An 18,138-nucleotide genomic window follows, 5' to 3' on the forward strand; every position below is an offset into this window, starting at 1 on the left:
GGGAGGTTGCTTCGCAATAGCTTGCTATGCATTGGAAAAGGCCCGGAGGTATATGTAATTAATAAATTCTCGGCTTATGTACAACAACAACAAGTTATTCCAAAAATATTGCGCTGCAACATTGCTATAATGTTGCACCGCAATCTCTCTGAGGACGGACATTTCAACGTTGCTGCAATCCTCCAGAAACGTTGCAGCAATGTTGCGCAACGTTGTTGCAATATTGCAATCTTGCAATGTAACATTCCTGCAATCTTTCTGTGCTGTGTGGGAGGTATCGCTGACGCCTCCCCATACGAATTTAGGCACATGTAGAACACATATACGTTTTCCATATATATGCATACGCAAAATGTGTAAATGTGTTTCACATTGAAAGGCATAAATTCACATTGGAAGGTCGGTGATGCTTTCCCATGTGAATTTAAGCACGTGCACATTTTCCACGTATGTATACGCAAAATGTGTATAGGTATTGGATATGTTCCTGTTGAAAGGCATATGTGATTTCCTAACGTACATACACGAGCGTGCACGTGTGCGCCGGTCGCGGCCAAATAAGAATGATGTCATCGCATGACGCACATGGAATTGGCTGGCGCTCGTCACGCCCGGCCGGTCGGTCGGTCAGACCTGCGTAACGCGGGGAAGGTGGCCGTTAATGAAATATTTGTACGCACATCTCTCGCCCACACGGCGGAGAGACCCACCGATTGATTATCCGACGTTCGTCTTCGCAAAGATCACCGATAAGAGCCGCGCTCTCCGCCCGCGATGCATGCATTTCTTCGGGGCACCTTTCTTCCCGCGTGTAGAAAGCGCGCCGCGTTACACACGCGTGCGTTCGCGTCTCCAGTTCAGTTACGTCGGGCTCGCTCTCCTGAAAAGAAAAGAAAGGGAGGGAAAACGGGAGACGCGTAACTTTCGATCCCGGGACTCTTTGAGAATTCACGGCACGAGTCGGAGACGAGTGCGTTTGACGAAAGCCTTTTTATTTGTAGCCTCGATCTTTGGTTTTCTTTATCTAGCAGTATCTCGGAAGTGGAAGAGTCTTCTGCCTTCCAATCGCGCGTGGAAGAAACACGGCGAAATAACGAAACAGAAATCCGACATGTTCTCATCATACAATTTTTATTATAATAGTCTGTTTATTAGCGTTAGCACGTTGCCTTCGTTTCCAGTGCAACGTGCCAAGGGATTTGCATATTCGAGAAACGCGAGATCGTAAATCTGATATGCAAAAGTTCCCGACTGACGAATACTCAAAGATTTTAATGATCACGCATTTACAAAACGTTAAGAAAAACATTGCATCTCGTACAAGTATTTGTGGAAATACGATATGAATAAAATATTAAACAACGGCTTGCGAGTCGCTCGGTATCCGCATATATTTCGCACCAATTAAATATTCGAGCTATTCATCCGAGACATAATAAACAATTGCGTTGTACAAATCCGCATTTGTGAAATCGTAACATGTAACAGGATCTAGAAATAATGCCCTGGATGATACACGGTAGATTGGGTGTCGCTCAATGGGTTAGTCACTCAAATCGTCACGGCATTTAAAAAACATTTTGTCTTGTATCGATCTTCGCATGTATGTGAAGTGTGTGTCCGTGTCCGTGTGTATGTGTGCTATCAAAAGTTGTACAATAGCCAAAGTGAAGACAGGGATGAGGAAAGAGGCCCGATATTACACCCGTAACGACTAATCTATGAATTCAATTGAATTCTATGGTACGCGCGTTATCGCTTTAGATAGAATTATCATTGAAGCTGTAAGTCTTGCCACGTGGCACCTTTAAAAAAAACAATACAATGTACTGGTCTGTAACTACGAGTGAGAAAGAAAGTCAGCTATGACGTCCATAAAAGTTCACGTTCGTGTCATCACACAACCAGCCAATGTTTCAATTTTGCTGCGGTGGCTCCGGGTCGTTCGGATTGCCGCCCATTTGCCGTCTCAACGACTCGATCAATTCGGGGTTTGTGTTCTGCATCTGCTGCGCCAACTGTTGGCCCCTGAAACATTTACACACACCTGTACAAGCTGCTCTATACGACGATCTATCGAGCTTAAATCGATTAATTCCGGCCGAACTTACGCCTCGATGAGCAAATCCATGCGACCGCCTTCTTCCACGTTGCCGGACATGAGATTACACATCATGTTCTGCATCGCCGGGTCGGACAACATCTGGCGCGCCATGTTCATTAAAGAGGGATTGCTCAGAAGGGCACTCAAATCCATGCCGGGCAAATTGGGCAGAGACTGATTGACACCCAACTGGGCCAATTTCTCCTCTGCCAATTGCAGGTTGTTCCGGTAACTCTCGTTATCTGGTTCCATCGCCAAGGCCTTCTCGTAGCTCTCCTTAGCTTCTTTATGCCTGTCCAAGCTAGAATACGCTAAGCCTAATCGTCCGTACGCCTTGCTATACGAGGGATCGATAGAGAGCGCCGTGTTACAGTCTTTGATGGCTAAGGTGTGATTACCAAGTTTGCTATGAACGGCCGCTCTATTACAATAATACACCGCATTGCGAGAATCTAATGTTATTGCCCTGCAAACCAAGCAGACGAGCCAAGATTAAAAGGGGAACAATATTTGCGGGAAATTAACGGTGAGAAATCGCGCTAATACTTTGTATAATTGGCAAGGGCTTCGTGGTGCTTCTCCTGTTTCATGAGCGCGTTGCCCTCGTTCTTCAATCTTTCCGCCTCGGTCTTCGCGTCCGCCGTTGCTTCCGGACCCAGAACTGGCGCGGCGTTCTCCACCGCATTCTTGTAAATTTGATACAGATTCACGTTCGCTGGCGCGTCGGAGGCTTGCACATTGTAAGCGCTCTCCAGACACTGGATTGCCACTTCCAAACTCTCTCGCGAGTCGGCAGTTATGTCACCATCTTGCAGCTGGTCTGTCAGAAACTTGACAATCGACGCGACTAGTCCCTTGACAGCCATCAGTGCTCAGTAGATAAACGTTCCTGGAAGATGAACATGCAACCTGTGACATACGTATCAAGCGTCGTCCTGTAATTAGCAAATAAAATCGGTGAAGAAAGTTGAAAGAAAAATAGTGTCGACATAAGAAAGATGCCAGCTGCACATTTCTCTCAAATAAACGCTAGCGATTACAAGAACCTAAGGGTGACTTTGTCCAACCCTAGACTGTGTTTGGAAACATCACCCGAGTGTTCAGTGTGTGTCATTTTATCCTTGTTTAACATGCGGGGGCCAGTTTCCACAAACGTTCGGTTAACTGCTAACCGAAGGTTAATTGATTATGGTCCGGTTTATCATTTCCTGGTCAGCTGTTAACCTCTGGTCAAGACACTCTGGTTAAGATGAGAATAATCACTCTGTCGTCAGCAAACATTGCACATCTCTCGGACATGATTTCAATTGGTCTTCTCAAGATGTTTTGCATTGTGAAAAGCGCACGAGAGGGAAATTGTGCAAACGCTACATATTAAAATAGATTCTAACTCTATCAATTCAAAAAAGGTACCAAAAATCTTAACCCATTATATGATTCTATTATTAAATATTTGATTTAATTGGTGGTTCCTTAATTCCCTCTCCTTTCTCGTTGCTTTGACCTAAACACTTTTATCTTGTTACACTTTCAACAGTCATTTTCTCCGGCCTTTGTGTCCGTTATTTTATAATTTTGACTTGCTTTCTTTCTGACTTTTATCAAATGACTTGGTATCGTAGCGTATCTTTTTCCATCCTATTATCTAAGAGACAGAGAATCAATCGGTTAGCAGTTAACTGACGTTTGTGAAACCGGGCCTTAAAGTCAATCAGTGGATTATCACTGTAAATCCGTACATAGTCACGGATTTACAGTTACAGGTACATTGGTGTACTTGCAACTGCGAATCAGTGACTATTCGCTGCTTTTGGTGGTAATCCAGCGATTGACTTTTAGAGAATAACACTTTTTATCATCTTCCTAACGCAGAACCATTAATTTGTCGTTTAACATATGGAGAAAAAGGCTCATTAGAGAGCCAGCTCGGGACAGCGAATCACACAGCTGACAATTTCGTTTCACGAGCGAGCGTTAATTCTGCCGGGCGAATTAATCGCTGACCAAGTAAATTCTGACCGAGGTCACCGTGAACAGACGATCAACCCGTGGATACCGCAATTCATCCTTGGCCGACATAACCAAGAAAAACAACGTAACCAAACGGCTCCGGCGGAGCGCGATCTTGCGCGGGTCTCGACGCAGACTCCGAGAGGCGAGGGGACTCTCGGCCGAGGTGCACGAGCCTCGATCTTCCGCGGGTTACCGATGCCCGCGAAACGTCGACGCGCACAGCTCGCCTGGGGCGCACGCGAGCCTCCGCCGCGCGTCCTCGTGGACGTCGACGCCTCGTGACAGTTGACGCGAATCAACGTGCGCGACGGCGACGAGGACGACGGGAGAGCGCGAGGGGGATCGCACCTTTGTCTCGGATCAACGGCCCACCCGGAGCAGGAACCGAACGGAACACAGGAGGCGGAGGGGAGCCTCCGCTCGCGCGCGTACACGTAGCGGCGCTTGGGTCTGGAAAGTCTGCGTAGCGCGGTTCGAGGTTGGTTCGAGGTCCGTCGCAAGTTGCACCTACTTCACTACGGTGCAGTTGGTGCGCGCACTGGCGGCGAACTTCACTCGACTTCCGCTTCCGCCGCGCGCGCGAGCGGCCACGGCGCGGACTCGTACGCCCGGACAGCCAAACGCTACGAGTTTGCTGACGCGTTGCCAAAAATCCTTGGAGACAACGAATTGTAACAGACTCGGAACACAGGGTGAGTCAGCACATTGTGTCTGTCGAGTTGAACTCGTGTCGATTCTATTAGTCCCAGTCTACAATAGATGATTTAAGCCCTAAGCTTTAAGAAATTGGCCAATCACGGTCAAGTATGAGTAGAATGCGCGACTGTGATTAGTCAATTTCTTAATTGTTAGGGCTTAAATCTCTATTGTAGACTGGGACTTAACAACAAACTGCAACATGTCAGCATCGTAACACGTTACAGACATCATAAAAGGTATTTACGAACCGCTTATTTTGGATAATTCGTCGTCAACTGATTGCAGGTGTAAGCAGCGCGTTGCTGCATTCGGAACGTATTTATTTCCAAGTTAGCACATGTACGTACATACAGCAAATACAGAACAACGCATGCGATATTAGTTCGCTCACCCCGATAGGAAAATATTTAAAACATTATGTGACGGAAGTTGGATGAAACTTGGGTTGCTGGATCTATGCGTACATGTTTCGAACAACATATGCAAAAATGGAGAGACCTCTCGTCAAATATTGATAAATATTTGCACAATGTATTTCTAAATTAGTGTGTCAACAAAACAGCTGCGTTTTGGCTGACTACCTTGGCAGAATATTTGCACAATTAAATTGCTGTCGTGTTAAGACGAGCTGCCGCAAGTAAAATTCACGCGAGACGAGATGAATGCAAACTTTATTCGTAGATAAACAACGCTTTCGACAACATTTGTGTAGCATGCGGTAAACAACAATTAAAAAGGTATATTAATTTTTGCATTACTAATTAATGTAAATGCAATAATAAATTAACGATAATTACTAATACGACATTAGAAACTATACAAAATTAACAAAGAGTAAGAATAAATAGTAACAATCGCCGTGTTATAGTCTTGCTTAATCAATTAAACAGCGTGACTTTCGCATCGATCTGTAATAAATACTATAACAATATAGATACACATTAGTACGCGTACGAAATTTCTTTACGCGTCTTCATTTTATCGCCTCATTGTGAACCTTGTTTCACGATCCGGAAGATTTTATTATTGTCGTCTGTACCAGCCAAAATGTAGTGACGGTTCGCATAGTAGAATGGCACCATCGTTCGCAAGCCGTTCACGGCGTGCTGCAGTTTCATCTGGAATTTCTGAAAACATAATTACGATCGCATGTTAAATTCCTGAAATTACTTGGCATCGTTGCATTCATAAGAAATGCAATTATCACACAATGTTCGCGACATCCTATCGGGGTTTACATTGTTGAGTGAGAAATTATAACACGCAAGTGCAATGTAGGGCTGCGTTCGGAAATATCACCCGAGTGTCCTAGTGTATCGTTTTATCTTTTCTGCTCACCGTACGGTAAAACAAGGATAAAATAATACACTGGGACACTCGAACGAGGTTTCCGCGCGCAGCTTAACTGGATGGTCGGCGTTTACTGGGAGTAGACTTACCCCGGCGAACATATATTCGTAAATATAAAACCGTCCGCTCTGCGTCGTAACAATCACAAATACATCGCTGTTGGCAAAATCTGTGAGAGAAAGAAAGTTTATGCATAAATCGAATGTGCGCAATGTGTGTCTTCCATTGACGTTAATTTATCATTTTGATTTAATCGTACCGTCGGTGTAGAAGCACTCGATCCCGTTAATCTGATGGATGTGAAAAATGCTTTGGTAACTGTGAAAGTTTCGAGACGCGGGGTCGTACTTGTAAATGTTGACGGCATTCGTGTCAGGATTGTCCAACAGAACGAAATGATCCTTTCCCTGCGACACGCTCTTCACATAACGGCTTCTGCTTGCGAACGTTCTTAGCCGTTCGAACTGCACTCGAAGAAGTTTAGTGTTAAAGTATTAATGGGAAAATACGTGATGTATGTATATATGTTTAATTGTAGAGATTAGTTTTGGTGGTCGCAAAATTGCGAGGCGCACGCAGTTTGTTCGCTAAAAACTGTAACTAGTTACAAGTTAACTTTCTACATTTTACAAAGAGCTGTAACAATCGTTTTTTCCATCATTACTTTACCTTTCGCGTTGTCGGATCGAATCTGTGTAATGAAGATTCCGAGGACTCGCCGTAACAGCCGATTACGAGAAATACGTCGTGATCATTGATTTTGAAGATCTGAATGGACCAAGCGCCGTCCGTAGGAATTTCCTGCACCAACGTCGCGTTTCTCGTCGCGTTGCGCATTCTATAAAGCAAGGAATTCGTGCGATGTGTCGCGCGCACTTTATCGTAATATATCGCCAGAACTATGTACACATCGCCTGCAAATGAGAAATTAATTATATTAATCTGGAATCTCGTTAACTTTCTATCGCAATTTTAACAACCGACGTCTTCAACGCGCCGCCACATACCGTCGTGTCTAAAGATCTCGGTGTCCTTCAAGTATCCTTCGACCTTATCGAAAACGTCTTCGTGATTCTCTTCAAGATTCTCCGACGTCATCAAGGAGAACGTAGTGTACTCCGGCCTGGTTCCCGTCGAACTACATTCCTTGCTGCTCGAGACGGCGTTCGTTATCACGTTCACGCCGAACATCTCGCTCGGGTCGTGAAAGTTCTTGACGATCTCCATGGGGTTCACTTCCCACTTCCCACGCTTAGTTCTGTTCTCATTGTCGAAGTCATCGAGCTCGACCACAGACTGATACGTGCATGTACAGTTGTCCGGTAGCCCGCAAAATCTCCCGGGCTGCTCGCTGTACAGGTTCAACCTAATCGTGCTCTCGTCAAAGTGCACTACGTCGACCTTACTGACGTTGTTCCCAGGTATATCCAGATTCTCTTCCTCCTCTAGGTAGAAAAAGACGTTGCGCAAAGTTTCGGATATACGCGAGCTATACTCGACGTTCTGCTCGATTATCTTCCAATGTTCTTCCAGAAGAGCGAGAGTTTCATTTATCCTTTCTTCGGGATCGCTGACGAGAGAACGCAGGTCCGCGTTGTTCACCAAACCGGAGGTACTTAGGTTTTGAATTTCAACGTCCGCTTCGAAAATCTTGCGAAAGAGACAATTAAAGAAACGCGAGTCGTACGTAAGTTATAAATGCAATATGCAAATTTTTCAGAAACTTTGTATACACGGAGAGAATTTTCTCTTAAAAGCTACCCTGAAAATCATGTAATCGTGAAACAACGTGGCATTTTGAAGAACTTTACGAGAGTTTTCTAAAATTTTACTGCACATTTTACTAGTAAAATGTATACAAATTGTAAGTATAATTATAATACTGGTCAAATTTGTGGTAAAATTTCAGAAAAATATAAAATTCCTCAAAACGCCGTGTTGTTCCACGATTACTTCATTTTCAGAATAAACTCTAAGGGAAAATTCTCTCCGTGTATAAATATTACTGTTTGAATATCAAATAAATATTTCGTCAACATTTGCAATGACTCGAATCAACTTTAATCCTGTAAGCTTTTAAAATCTTCTAGCCCTGCAGACTTTTCTTTCAATAGAATTTCAGAAATCCTTTTAATATTGTACTAACGAGATCACCAAAGATGTCGACATCTTCATCGATGTTTTGTACTCCGTCATTATATTCTTTCATTATTTCGATATCGTTGATTCGTGGCGCGACAACGTTTCCATCGATTATCAAATCCTCCTTGAAAGTTTTTCTGCCGTTTATTATTTGCAGCTCGTCGACATCATTTAGGACAAACTCGGATGGGCGAATTCCATTAATTTTCCCTATATCCGCATTGCCTAAAACACGACGGATAAGAAAATATCAAGTACTTCCTTCGTGTATTTAAATAATTCCACAGTCAAAGCTATCGAGGCTCTCATCTTTTTCTCTCTCTCTCAAAAAAAAAAGATGAAAACAATGTTACTACAGGACCGTGGCGTAATAAATTCTGCGAAAGTTTTATCGATATTCATATTCTCTAAGTTACGAATAAATGCCATTGAATTCAAACAAATTTAAATAACTTTTCGTCGCCAATGACTTACCTGTTACTGTAACGATACCATTGAATCTCACGTCGCACGAGATATCGTGGTTTCCTTTAAGGGTGACACGATCCTTCACAAACCTGTCGAAGTATATCCCGTCCAACGTTTGCAAACACACGTCGCCCCGCACTTCGAGCTCCTCGAAGAAAATATTATCCGGCATTACGTCGTCGGAGCGGACCGCGGCGTTGACGGACGCGTTGACATCGGCATCGTTCACGTAGAGCTTCTCGATCGTGACATCCGCGAGGAACGTCAGCGGACCGACAATCGTCTCCTCGCGACTCTGCCTGACGGCAGAATCATTCAACTCGAGAATATTCACGTCGTTGATCCTGACAATACCCAGATCGCCGTTCACCGTCAAGCTGTCCGCAGTCAAGTCTTCCTCGAAGACTTTCCTTCCGTTGATCTCGATGCGCTCTCCATCATCGAGCACGGCGTCCGTTACTATACATCGAATTTGCTCGATATCTGAGTAACTACCGTTGACCGCCCACGCGCGAACATTCTTCTCAAAAGTCACGTTCCCCGTGATAATTTGATCCCTATCTTTAGTCACGGCGTTACTTAGCAAATAAGAGACGGAGGCAGGATCGATCGAGGGCTTGTCCCAGAAAACATTCTCGTGTACCTCCAAGAGATCGATATTTTTTGCCGGAATGTAGAATAAGCTGTCGTACAACTGTAACATAAAACGAGAGAGCAAAGAAATTATTTTTTTCGAAGAAATCTAGCGATACCTGAATCGATAGAATTGAAAAGATCAGTAATTGTACTGAAGCAGAGCAATTAATTGATAAGTATTTTTTTTTAAATATTGTTCTAAAAATACAAGTCAGACTGAAATATTAAAAATCCAATCTTTTATCACCTCGCGTACGTTGCGTCCGTTCATCTTTGGAGTAATCACGTCGCCCTCGACGAACAGATCGGAGAACGTTACGTTGCCCGTGATCGTTAAAGGCTCGTCCACCCACATCAGCTGCGAAGCGTTCCACTTGTTGATGAAATCCAGCGTGACGTTGTCGGAGGTGACGACGTCAGCGGTGAAGTGTCCTGTTATCGTTTGTTCCCTCGATTTCGTGAGGACGCTGGCGATCAGATTGTCAAAGTTCTGCCCACGAAGAGACTCCAGCGTGATATTCTGAACGACTAGATGCTCGATGCTTCTTTCTGACGCTATCGTGATGTTGCTCCGCGACAGTTCCTCCAAGAAGCTCTCGGCCGATATCCCGTCCACTTGGTCAATCGTCAGATCCTCCACCGTCAAGTCGCCGTTAATGACGATTCGGCTCGGATCGGAACTCACCAGATCATTCAATCGCGTCGGATCCATCTCGATTCCATTCAACCTCTCCACTTCCAAGTTTCGTACGTGAAACTCCGGTACCTTCAAACTTGACAGGTGATGATCGTCGTCGACGCGAAGTCCGTCTGCGAAGAAGACCTCGCGATTATTGAGAAGACGAACATTGAGATTATCAACCAGCACACAACGTGCTCGAACCATAGGAAGTGCCGTGGTTCCTGTGAAGTTTACAGGAGTCTCATTCATGATGTCGTCTACGCTGACGCCATTGAAAGTCAGAGCAATGATGTCCTTCGCTCGGAGCGTCTGCACATGCAACGTTTCTCGGATCGTTAGTGACGTTGGCTCAACTTTGAAGAAATCGTCGTCGGGCGCGTTCTCGTTGACAAACTGTTCAACATGGAAATTCTCGAAGCGTAAATTGGTGAAATCGCTGGGTATTTCCTCCATCGTGGTGTACAGAAAGTCGCTCTCCGCGAAACCGTTGAGATATTTCGCATTGAGCTCGTCGATGGTGATGCCAGCTTCCAAGGTAATCTCTTCAGTGATCGTCTGATCGGTGGACTTTGTCCAGTATCGATCGAACATGTCGTCCACGTTTACCGGGACATCTTCCACGAAGAGCGCGTTCTTGACCTCGATGTTCTCAACATGCAGATCGCCCAATATCGTGACATTTTGATAAATTTGTAGTCGCTTGTCGGGTAATTTTATCATAGACTCGTCCATGTCGATCACGAGATTCTCGGTGACGCGAAGATTCGCCAGTTTTACTTTGCCTTCAGTGATACAAGAAATTGTATGTTGAATATAACATTATGGATACTCGCGAGAGTAAAATTTTCGAGATTGGACGAAGTTCATTAACTAATGGTCTTTATTTTGTAACACATACTTATATTATCGCACGAATTAAATCTTTCTTGTATTATATTAGAGGAAAGTCTTCTATTATGAGACAGCCTCATTGAATTCTCATCATTCTTTTTCAAACAACTAAAAAATTACGAAAGTCCCTTACTCTGGGAGGAAAGTTCCCTATTATGAAATAGGCTTCTAATATAAGATAGTGGATTTTCAACATCCAGTTTCACACATCTTTCTCGCAACAATTACACGCACGATTTAACAATGAATTTTCCACTAAACAGATTTCACGGGCAATAAATTCGCGGAACCAACAGACGATGTCTATTCATTCAGCAGAAACCCCGCTGTCTCTTATTAGGAGCCTATCGCATGACAGGAGACTCTTCTCTACTCTTTATCACTCGCATTGATAATTAAAATCATAATATCGCTTTAAATGGTTACACTTGACAGATTAGACTAGTTAATTAATTACCTTTAATAACGTTCTCGCGAGACTTTCGCGCAGCTTCTTCAACTGGCACTCCGTTGATTGTCTCCGCGTACAAATTTTCAATGTATAACATGTTTATATAGAAATCGTCGAAGCTCTGATTTGTTGTCGTTGTCATGAGTTTATCAACGGGAACACCGTTCACCATCTCGGCCGTAAGATTTATGATTTGCGGCGAGGTCTGATACGTGATTGTACCTGCGATAAGATACCATGAAATTGCAATTACCCATAATCGTCGAGTCGACGTCGTTTCGACGATTTATTTCTCTCTGGGTAACACGGTTTAGAAGAAACTGTCGTACTCAACCTTTGATTTCCCGAGTGCGGTTGACGACGAACAGATTGCCGATCAGTTCATCGACGATCGTCCCGTTCAGGCTCTGGATCTTCAACTTCGGTATTGTCAGATCGGAATGCAATATAACTGTGTCGTTTGTATACTCGACGGAGCTGTTTGCAATGGCTGACGCAATTCCCTCGTCATTTCGCAACGTCCAATCTGCGGAGATACCATTCGCACAAATCGATATGCAAAAGAAGATATAACGCTTCGCGGAAACTGCCTCAAGTCCTTGTCAAACTTACATTCGGGCGGTATTCCGCAGAGAGACTCAACCTCGAGATCGTGCACAACGAGATTTTCCGCGCGTAGCGGATGTGCGAAGTGTTGCTCGTCCTCCGGGAGGATCATCTTCTGCGGTTGCACGTTCACGCCGTTTAAGAAATCCACGTGCACCCGGTCGATCTCCAACTCTTCCAGATACACGTCGTCGGCTGTAATTCTTTCCTTGAACCCTTCCAACATATTTGCAGTCGCTCTCGTCTCTTGCTGCCACGTGGACTGTTTTGCCTGGACGTCGTGTATATTGCGATCAAGTTCATCCAGATCTCGCGCAATCTGGTGAGGTGGCAGGATGTTTTCTTTGGTCGCAACCTCTATACTGTCCACTGTGCCGGACAGTAAGATCAAACTGTCGAAGCTCACTGGTTCTGAAATCGTTAAATTCTCCGCGGACGGTAAGAGAGACTTCCAGGAGGCCTGAGCTTCTTTTATGGCCGGCATTCTCGCTTGTAATATTTCGATCAGGTCCGATAAGCATCTTCTTGTTGCATCGATGTCCTCCACACTGCTTTCTGAAATAGAAATTTTAATCAAAACTTTTCGAATTGTCAGGCTTGGATGTTGCAAAAGAAACGCAAAAGAATTAATAAGATAACAATTGAGGTTGTACCGTAGATATTTTTTATTTTCCTATACATCCCATAGAAAATTCATTATTTCTAAACAAATATAATAAAAAGTATAAAAATAATATGGTTACGAGGTAATAACATGTACGCTTCTCTTTTTGGTTGCTCTTTCACGAATGAAAGAGTAATCAGCATTAATTATTCACCTATCGGTACCGCAGTCATCTCAACCTCCCATTGTTCCACCCAGTACACGTCCTTTTCTACAAGGATCAATGTTACATTCATCGTATGCTCGTTCACCAGTACAGTCATATCGACTATCTTCTGGTTATCCTGAAAGTGTTTAACATCCTCGCACTTCCAATCCGACGTACTGTGAAATTTGTACAACCGGACAGTATTCTGTAAATCATTTCTTGTGTTTTAACCCTCGGCACTCATCGAGTTTATTTCAATATCGAGATTTCACACTCACATCGTGCGCTGCAACTACGAAAGTATCGCCGTCCATGTGAAAAATACTTATCAGGCTATGCGGTACGATGTCAGGAAGGCTGAACCAATCCAGCAATTCATTCCCTGGGAACAGTACGGTTTTTTAAGGCCCGGTTTCGCCAAGCCGGGATTAAAGGGACGGTTAGAAAGAGACGAAAGGTGAGTTAAACTAATTGTAAAATTAAAGTTAAATAATGTATGTGAAAACGGGTGTAAGTGAAACACTTAGGACCGGTTTCACCAACATTGTTTAACTTTAAGCTCAGCTTAACTCGTTCTTTGTCTCTTTCCATCTGTTACTTTAGAAAGAGACAAACATGAATTAAACTAAGATTAAAGTTAAGCGACGTTTCGTGAAACCGGGCCGTACTTGTCTACCACATTTCTTCTCTCCGTTAACCCCGGTTGTCATCAACGTCGCTTAACTCTGATCTTAGTTTAAATCATCCTTTGTCTCTTTTTAAAAGGACAGTTAAAAAGAGACGAAAGATGAGTTGGACCGGAGTTACAGGAGGAAAGAAATGTGATAAACAAGTCTGTCGAGTGCACCGACCGTCCCAGCAGAGCACGTCGCTCGGCCCCAAGTCATTTATCATCAGGACGAAGTTGAAGTCGCCGTGGACGTAGTTGTGCACCGAGGTCGGACGCGTGGTGGACAGGAACTGTATCCTCTCGACGTGCTTGTCCTTGAACTCGTACACGTTGGAACCGAGCAGCTCGGTGTCGCTCTGGGCGAACACGATGATCGTCGATCGTAGATGCTCAAACGTGGTCAGCGATATCGCGCCGGTCGTCATCACCTCAGCGACGACGTCCATATACGTGCCGCTCCACTGGTAGATTCTGCAATGGAGATGACAAGTAAAGAAATATTTATCTCGCCATTCGTTCCCGCTGTCTATTTCGAGACAAGACTGAACGACAGATTCATCTAAGCCATTCTGTTTCTCTTTCTCAAAGCTTGTTAGACTCACACGGACGGTATGGACAATTTTTCGGCGTTATTGGCGATGATCAGATAGAGTCGGTCGTCCTGCGTGAAAAACTGGGCGTCCACGAGGATGCCTCGGGATCCTATGGTGTGGCGGAATTGTAATGGGTGATTCGGTCTTGCCGTGTGAAGACTGCACAGACCGGGCTTGTAGCACACCAACAGGTAGTTGATGTTCTCCCACACGATGCTCTGCGACATCGCAATCATGTGTTTATGTCGTGGCACAACAACGGATCGCAAATGGTGCGAGACATATCAAAAACGTAATCGAAGCGTTACATACAAACATATTTATAATACAAAAGATGTTTATATCATATTATAAAATATAAAAAAAATGTAAGGTGTTATTTTTCAGAGATATTTTTCCGCAAGAGGTTTCCGAAGACCGAGACCGACATTGATGCTAGAGAGATGATTTGTACCCTGACGAACTTAACGACGGACTCGTCTCGGATCCGATCAACCTCGCGTAACGCGTCGTAGGTCTCGTTCCAGGCCGTCGCGTTGAATGAGGGTGCCATCACGCGATTGCCTTCGAGGATGAACACCCCGTCGAGCATGTCTACGGTGAACGGCTGATAATCGCTCGTTACTGGTACCTGCCATGCTCTGTTCCAGTGTACTCTGTACGATGTTTCTTGCACTGCAAACGAAACGCTCTGCTACTGATGCTTTATCTCTCGATTGAAAGGAGAACTATTTCTATCCCGATGTAGAGCATGTTCTTATGTATTTAATTGATGTGGAAAAAAAATGGCAACTGTCGAATTCTTGGCACGATCACAGGTCGCGAAAGTATCTTCTTGAAAATGAAAAAAAAAAAAGAAGATATCCTTCACCGAAATAAACCCGTTACGCAAACTCACCCGGCGACGTCTCTTGGATTTGAATCTTGATGAATTCTTTCTTGGACTGTCGTAGCTTCTCATTCAGATATTCGTTCAGGTCTGTCGCGTGCACAATAAGTAGCTGCAGAGAGACGTAAGTTGCCAGCTGCAATGGATATCGAGACCGACGGAACGCGTGTTTAATTCTTTTACATGTACGTACATCAGGGGGGAGGGGGGGAGAAGATAACAGTACTCACGAATAGAAAGAGGAGTTTCATGGTTCTGTGATTTCGATTACGGATGCCGCGTGCCGCATCGAATCCGTCCACGGCGAGGGTCGTGCGAACATTGAGAAGTTTTCGGAAACAGTCCGCATGATATTCGGGTGATCTCAATGCCTCGCGCGTACCATAGGCAAGCGATAAATGTAAATAGACATATAGAGAATCAATATTATGAAGCACGGGGCATAAATAAGAATGTATTCTCGTTTTAAGCCCGACAACACGTATCGCTGAGAGTGACAGAAGATAACATACGTGCTACGTACTGAAAAGGCGCAGTCGCGTATATCTTATTGAAGATCGACGAATTAACAGATATAAAATAGATGCAGAACATCCCTTGGAAAAATTTACTTTAAATGAAATTAAAGTTTTCAAAAGTAATCTTTCAAATCTAAGGGTTAAAGAAGTTGAAAGTTTACTTATACATATAAGAAATTTTCTTTGGAGTAATTTTGGACACTTGAAGTAATTTTTAAATAGCCAAGCCTGTCGAAGTTCCCGCTAGAGGACCGCGCGGTATAGCACTTTCTCGTAAGAAGAAAATCGCACGCGGTATTATAAATTATATCACATACCTCTCACAATTCTTAAAGTTTTCTTTTAAACTCTTGAAGTAAGCTTTAAGTTTGTCGTACATAAAAGGGTACAAATTTATTTTTTATATTTTTTACTTTTCTAAAGTAAAATTACAAGGTTTTCTAAGATGTATTTTCTCAAGGGAAAATTTCCTTGGAAAATTTGTGAAGATCTCTCAGACAGCATGCATGTCTAAAAAACATCTTTAAGACATCTTTAAGTTGTCTTTTAGACATGTATGTCTGAAAGATGTCTTAAAGATATCTTTATGACGTCTTTTAAACTTGTGTGCTATCTGGGATGTTTTAAAAGAAACAGACACGTGTAAAAAGTATATTGAAGACGTCTTTGCGATGTCTGTTAGGCGATCCTCTTTAGGATGTGTTTAAATGTTGAAAATAATTTAGTTTTAAGAAACAATATTAGCTGCTTTCCTTTTACTCAAGTGATACTGAGTCACTCAGTTATGTGAGTATTTTATACTCAGATACGACGTCATTAATGTGAGTCTATTGAACTCACTAAAGCACACGGTCTTGATCGTGTGCAAAAATTCAGTTAAATCTGGTTGAATTTCACTTCTCAAGAATCAAAAGGAACGTGCATTCAATTGAGTTACGACGTCACAAGTGAGATTTATCTGAGTTTTTATGTAAAAGGAAAGCAACTATTAGCACGTACTTGGGAAAATCTGGATAATTTTAGCAAGGATTTTACATTCAAACACGCTTTCGGAACAAGCGAGATGAATCATTTGCTCTCTCAAGCATGCTATTAGCATTTGACCAGCCAGAGAGAGAGAGAGAGAGAGAGAGAGAGAGAGAGAGAGAGAGAGAGAGAGAGAGAGAGACAAGTCGAGACGAGCGTCGCGAGGGACGTTCGTTTTCAAATTTCGAATCCTCGCTCGACGGCAATTCGAATTTCCGTGCTTGCGCGCGCCAGGGAGGACCCGTTTCAATCGAACGTCGCGCCCTAAGTGATGCGCGCGCACTGGCCCAGCGGCGAGTGGCACAGCGCGTCCCGATTGGCTGGGTGGTCGGCGGCGACGCGACGGAGCGACGAACGGCGAATCGCGGGCGCGGTCTCGATCGCTCGCTCGAACGTCGACTCAGGGGCACGGACCACACTGTGCCACTGTGCCGCCGTGCGAGTGCGCGCCACTGCGAGTTCCGTTAGCGCAGCGGAGAACGGGAGAGAAACAGTTCGGGGATCGTCTCTCGGACGCCGGTAGCCACGCTCGGGCCTTCGCCACGCCCCTTGGTCGTCCTCGCCGTCCTCGCGGGACGAAGCGCCGGGAAATCGGCCCGTCTGCCGGCGCGCCGGGAAACGCGAGACGCCGCCGCGAGAACGCGGCCGCGCGCAGCTGCGTGTGCGAGCGAGAGCACGCGCGCGTGCGCGCGTGCGTGCGCGCGTGTGTGTGTGCGTGCGAGCGATCCGAGAGCATCGGGCGCTCTCGCGTCTCCGTGTGTGCGAGAGCGCGACCGCGTGCGGGCGGTTCCCACACGACGTCGTCGTCCGTGCAACAAGTGTCAGGAGGCGACGGTGTTGGTAGCGGTCGTTGGAACAGTGTGCGGTGCGCTACGCGGAGTAACGTCGCGCGCATGGTGCCGCTGGATCGGCGCGGCTGACAGGATTGCTCGATCCGAATCGGCGCTTTCTACGCGCGTTTCGTCTCGTCAACGTCGTCATCGTCGCCGCCGCCGTCACGACGGCGTGCTGAGAGGAAGACCGTCACCGGCGAGGGCGCGGGGATGGGCTGCGCCGTGAGCACCACCGGCGAGAAGGAGGCCGCGGAGCGGTCCAAGAAGATCGACAAGGACCTCCGCGCTGATGGCGAGCGCGCCGCCAGCGAGGTCAAGCTCCTGCTGCTCGGTAAACGCACCCGCCTTACGATAACCCCCGCGGTTACTCCCGAACTCGGGGCCCCCCGTCCACCGTCTCCGCGTAGCTGCCGCGCGCCTTGCCGAGTACCAAAAGTGTCGACGGTTTTCTCTCGTCGCCTCCCCCGGAGACGACGGTAGACTCTTGCATCCCCTAGCTCCACGGCGCGCCTATACGCCGATCTCTCTTCTCTCGTTCCTTCTCCCTTTCTCTCTCTCTCTCTCTCTCTCTCTCTCTCTCTCTCTCTCTCTCTCTCTCTCTTTCCTTCCTTCCTTCCCTCCCTTCCCCTTTCTTTCGCCTCGTACGTCGTCTTGTCTCGTATCGCGCGTGTATCGCGTATCGGACGCACCACGCACCCGCCGAGCGCTCCCGAAGGCGCCGCGCGCGGCCCACACGATCTTGCAGAATCACCGTC

The 18,138-nt window shown here is 45.3% G+C and overlaps 3 protein-coding genes across 6 annotated transcripts in view; 1 reads left to right on the forward strand and 2 right to left on the reverse strand.

Moving 5' to 3' along the window:
- Window positions 1-1,114: 1,114 nt before the first annotated feature.
- LOC105563809 (small glutamine-rich tetratricopeptide repeat-containing protein alpha-like) lies at window positions 1,115-4,666 on the reverse strand. 3 transcript variants are annotated; one of them, XM_012015728.1, is made up of 4 exons: window positions 4,466-4,666; window positions 2,651-2,993; window positions 2,112-2,570; window positions 1,115-2,028 (listed from the first exon to the last, which is right to left on the reverse strand). In XM_012015728.1, the coding sequence occupies exons 2-4, from the start codon at window positions 2,968-2,970 to the stop codon at window positions 1,917-1,919; spliced, it is 891 nt and encodes a 296-aa protein (XP_011871118.1). In that variant the 5' UTR covers window positions 2,971-2,993; window positions 4,466-4,666; the 3' UTR covers window positions 1,115-1,916. The 3 variants fall into 3 exon arrangements, with proteins under 3 accessions (XP_011871118.1, XP_011871119.1, XP_011871120.1); XM_012015729.1 differs by having other exon boundaries at window positions 2,651-3,039; XM_012015730.1 differs by lacking the exon at window positions 4,466-4,666 and adding an exon at window positions 4,124-4,371.
- An 802-nt stretch (window positions 4,667-5,468) lies between these two features.
- On the reverse strand, window positions 5,469-15,723 carry LOC105563808. The gene is made up of 18 exons (XM_012015727.1): window positions 15,237-15,723; window positions 15,016-15,142; window positions 14,572-14,792; window positions 14,127-14,335; window positions 13,706-13,995; window positions 13,133-13,236; window positions 12,861-13,059; window positions 12,049-12,597; window positions 11,771-11,962; window positions 11,443-11,658; window positions 9,660-10,876; window positions 8,783-9,470; window positions 8,313-8,533; window positions 7,174-7,816; window positions 6,836-7,080; window positions 6,426-6,630; window positions 6,256-6,335; window positions 5,469-5,943 (listed from the first exon to the last, which is right to left on the reverse strand). Exons 1-18 carry the CDS (start codon window positions 15,255-15,257, stop codon window positions 5,803-5,805), a joined length of 5,568 nt encoding a protein of 1,855 aa, XP_011871117.1. The 5' UTR covers window positions 15,258-15,723; the 3' UTR covers window positions 5,469-5,802.
- LOC105563807 (guanine nucleotide-binding protein G(i) subunit alpha) overlaps window positions 14,681-18,138 on the forward strand; it is a 10,239-nt gene continuing 6,781 nt past the window's right edge. The window contains exon 1 of one of the 2 annotated variants that reach the window (XM_012015725.1): window positions 14,681-14,744. Coding sequence is in view for 1 of the 2 variants with exons in the window: in XM_012015724.1 (XP_011871114.1) it covers window positions 17,594-17,714 (121 nt within the window). In the remaining variant the exon portion in view is untranslated. Of the gene's footprint in view, window positions 14,745-16,718; window positions 17,715-18,138 lie in introns of those variants that run through there. The other variant, XM_012015724.1, reaches the window with a different exon arrangement.

The sequence above is a fragment of the Vollenhovia emeryi genome, unplaced genomic scaffold, assembly GCF_000949405.1.
Source record: "Vollenhovia emeryi isolate VEMERY1.0 unplaced genomic scaffold, V.emery_V1.0 DF939171.1, whole genome shotgun sequence".
Classification (NCBI taxonomy): Eukaryota; Metazoa; Arthropoda; class Insecta; order Hymenoptera; family Formicidae; genus Vollenhovia; species Vollenhovia emeryi.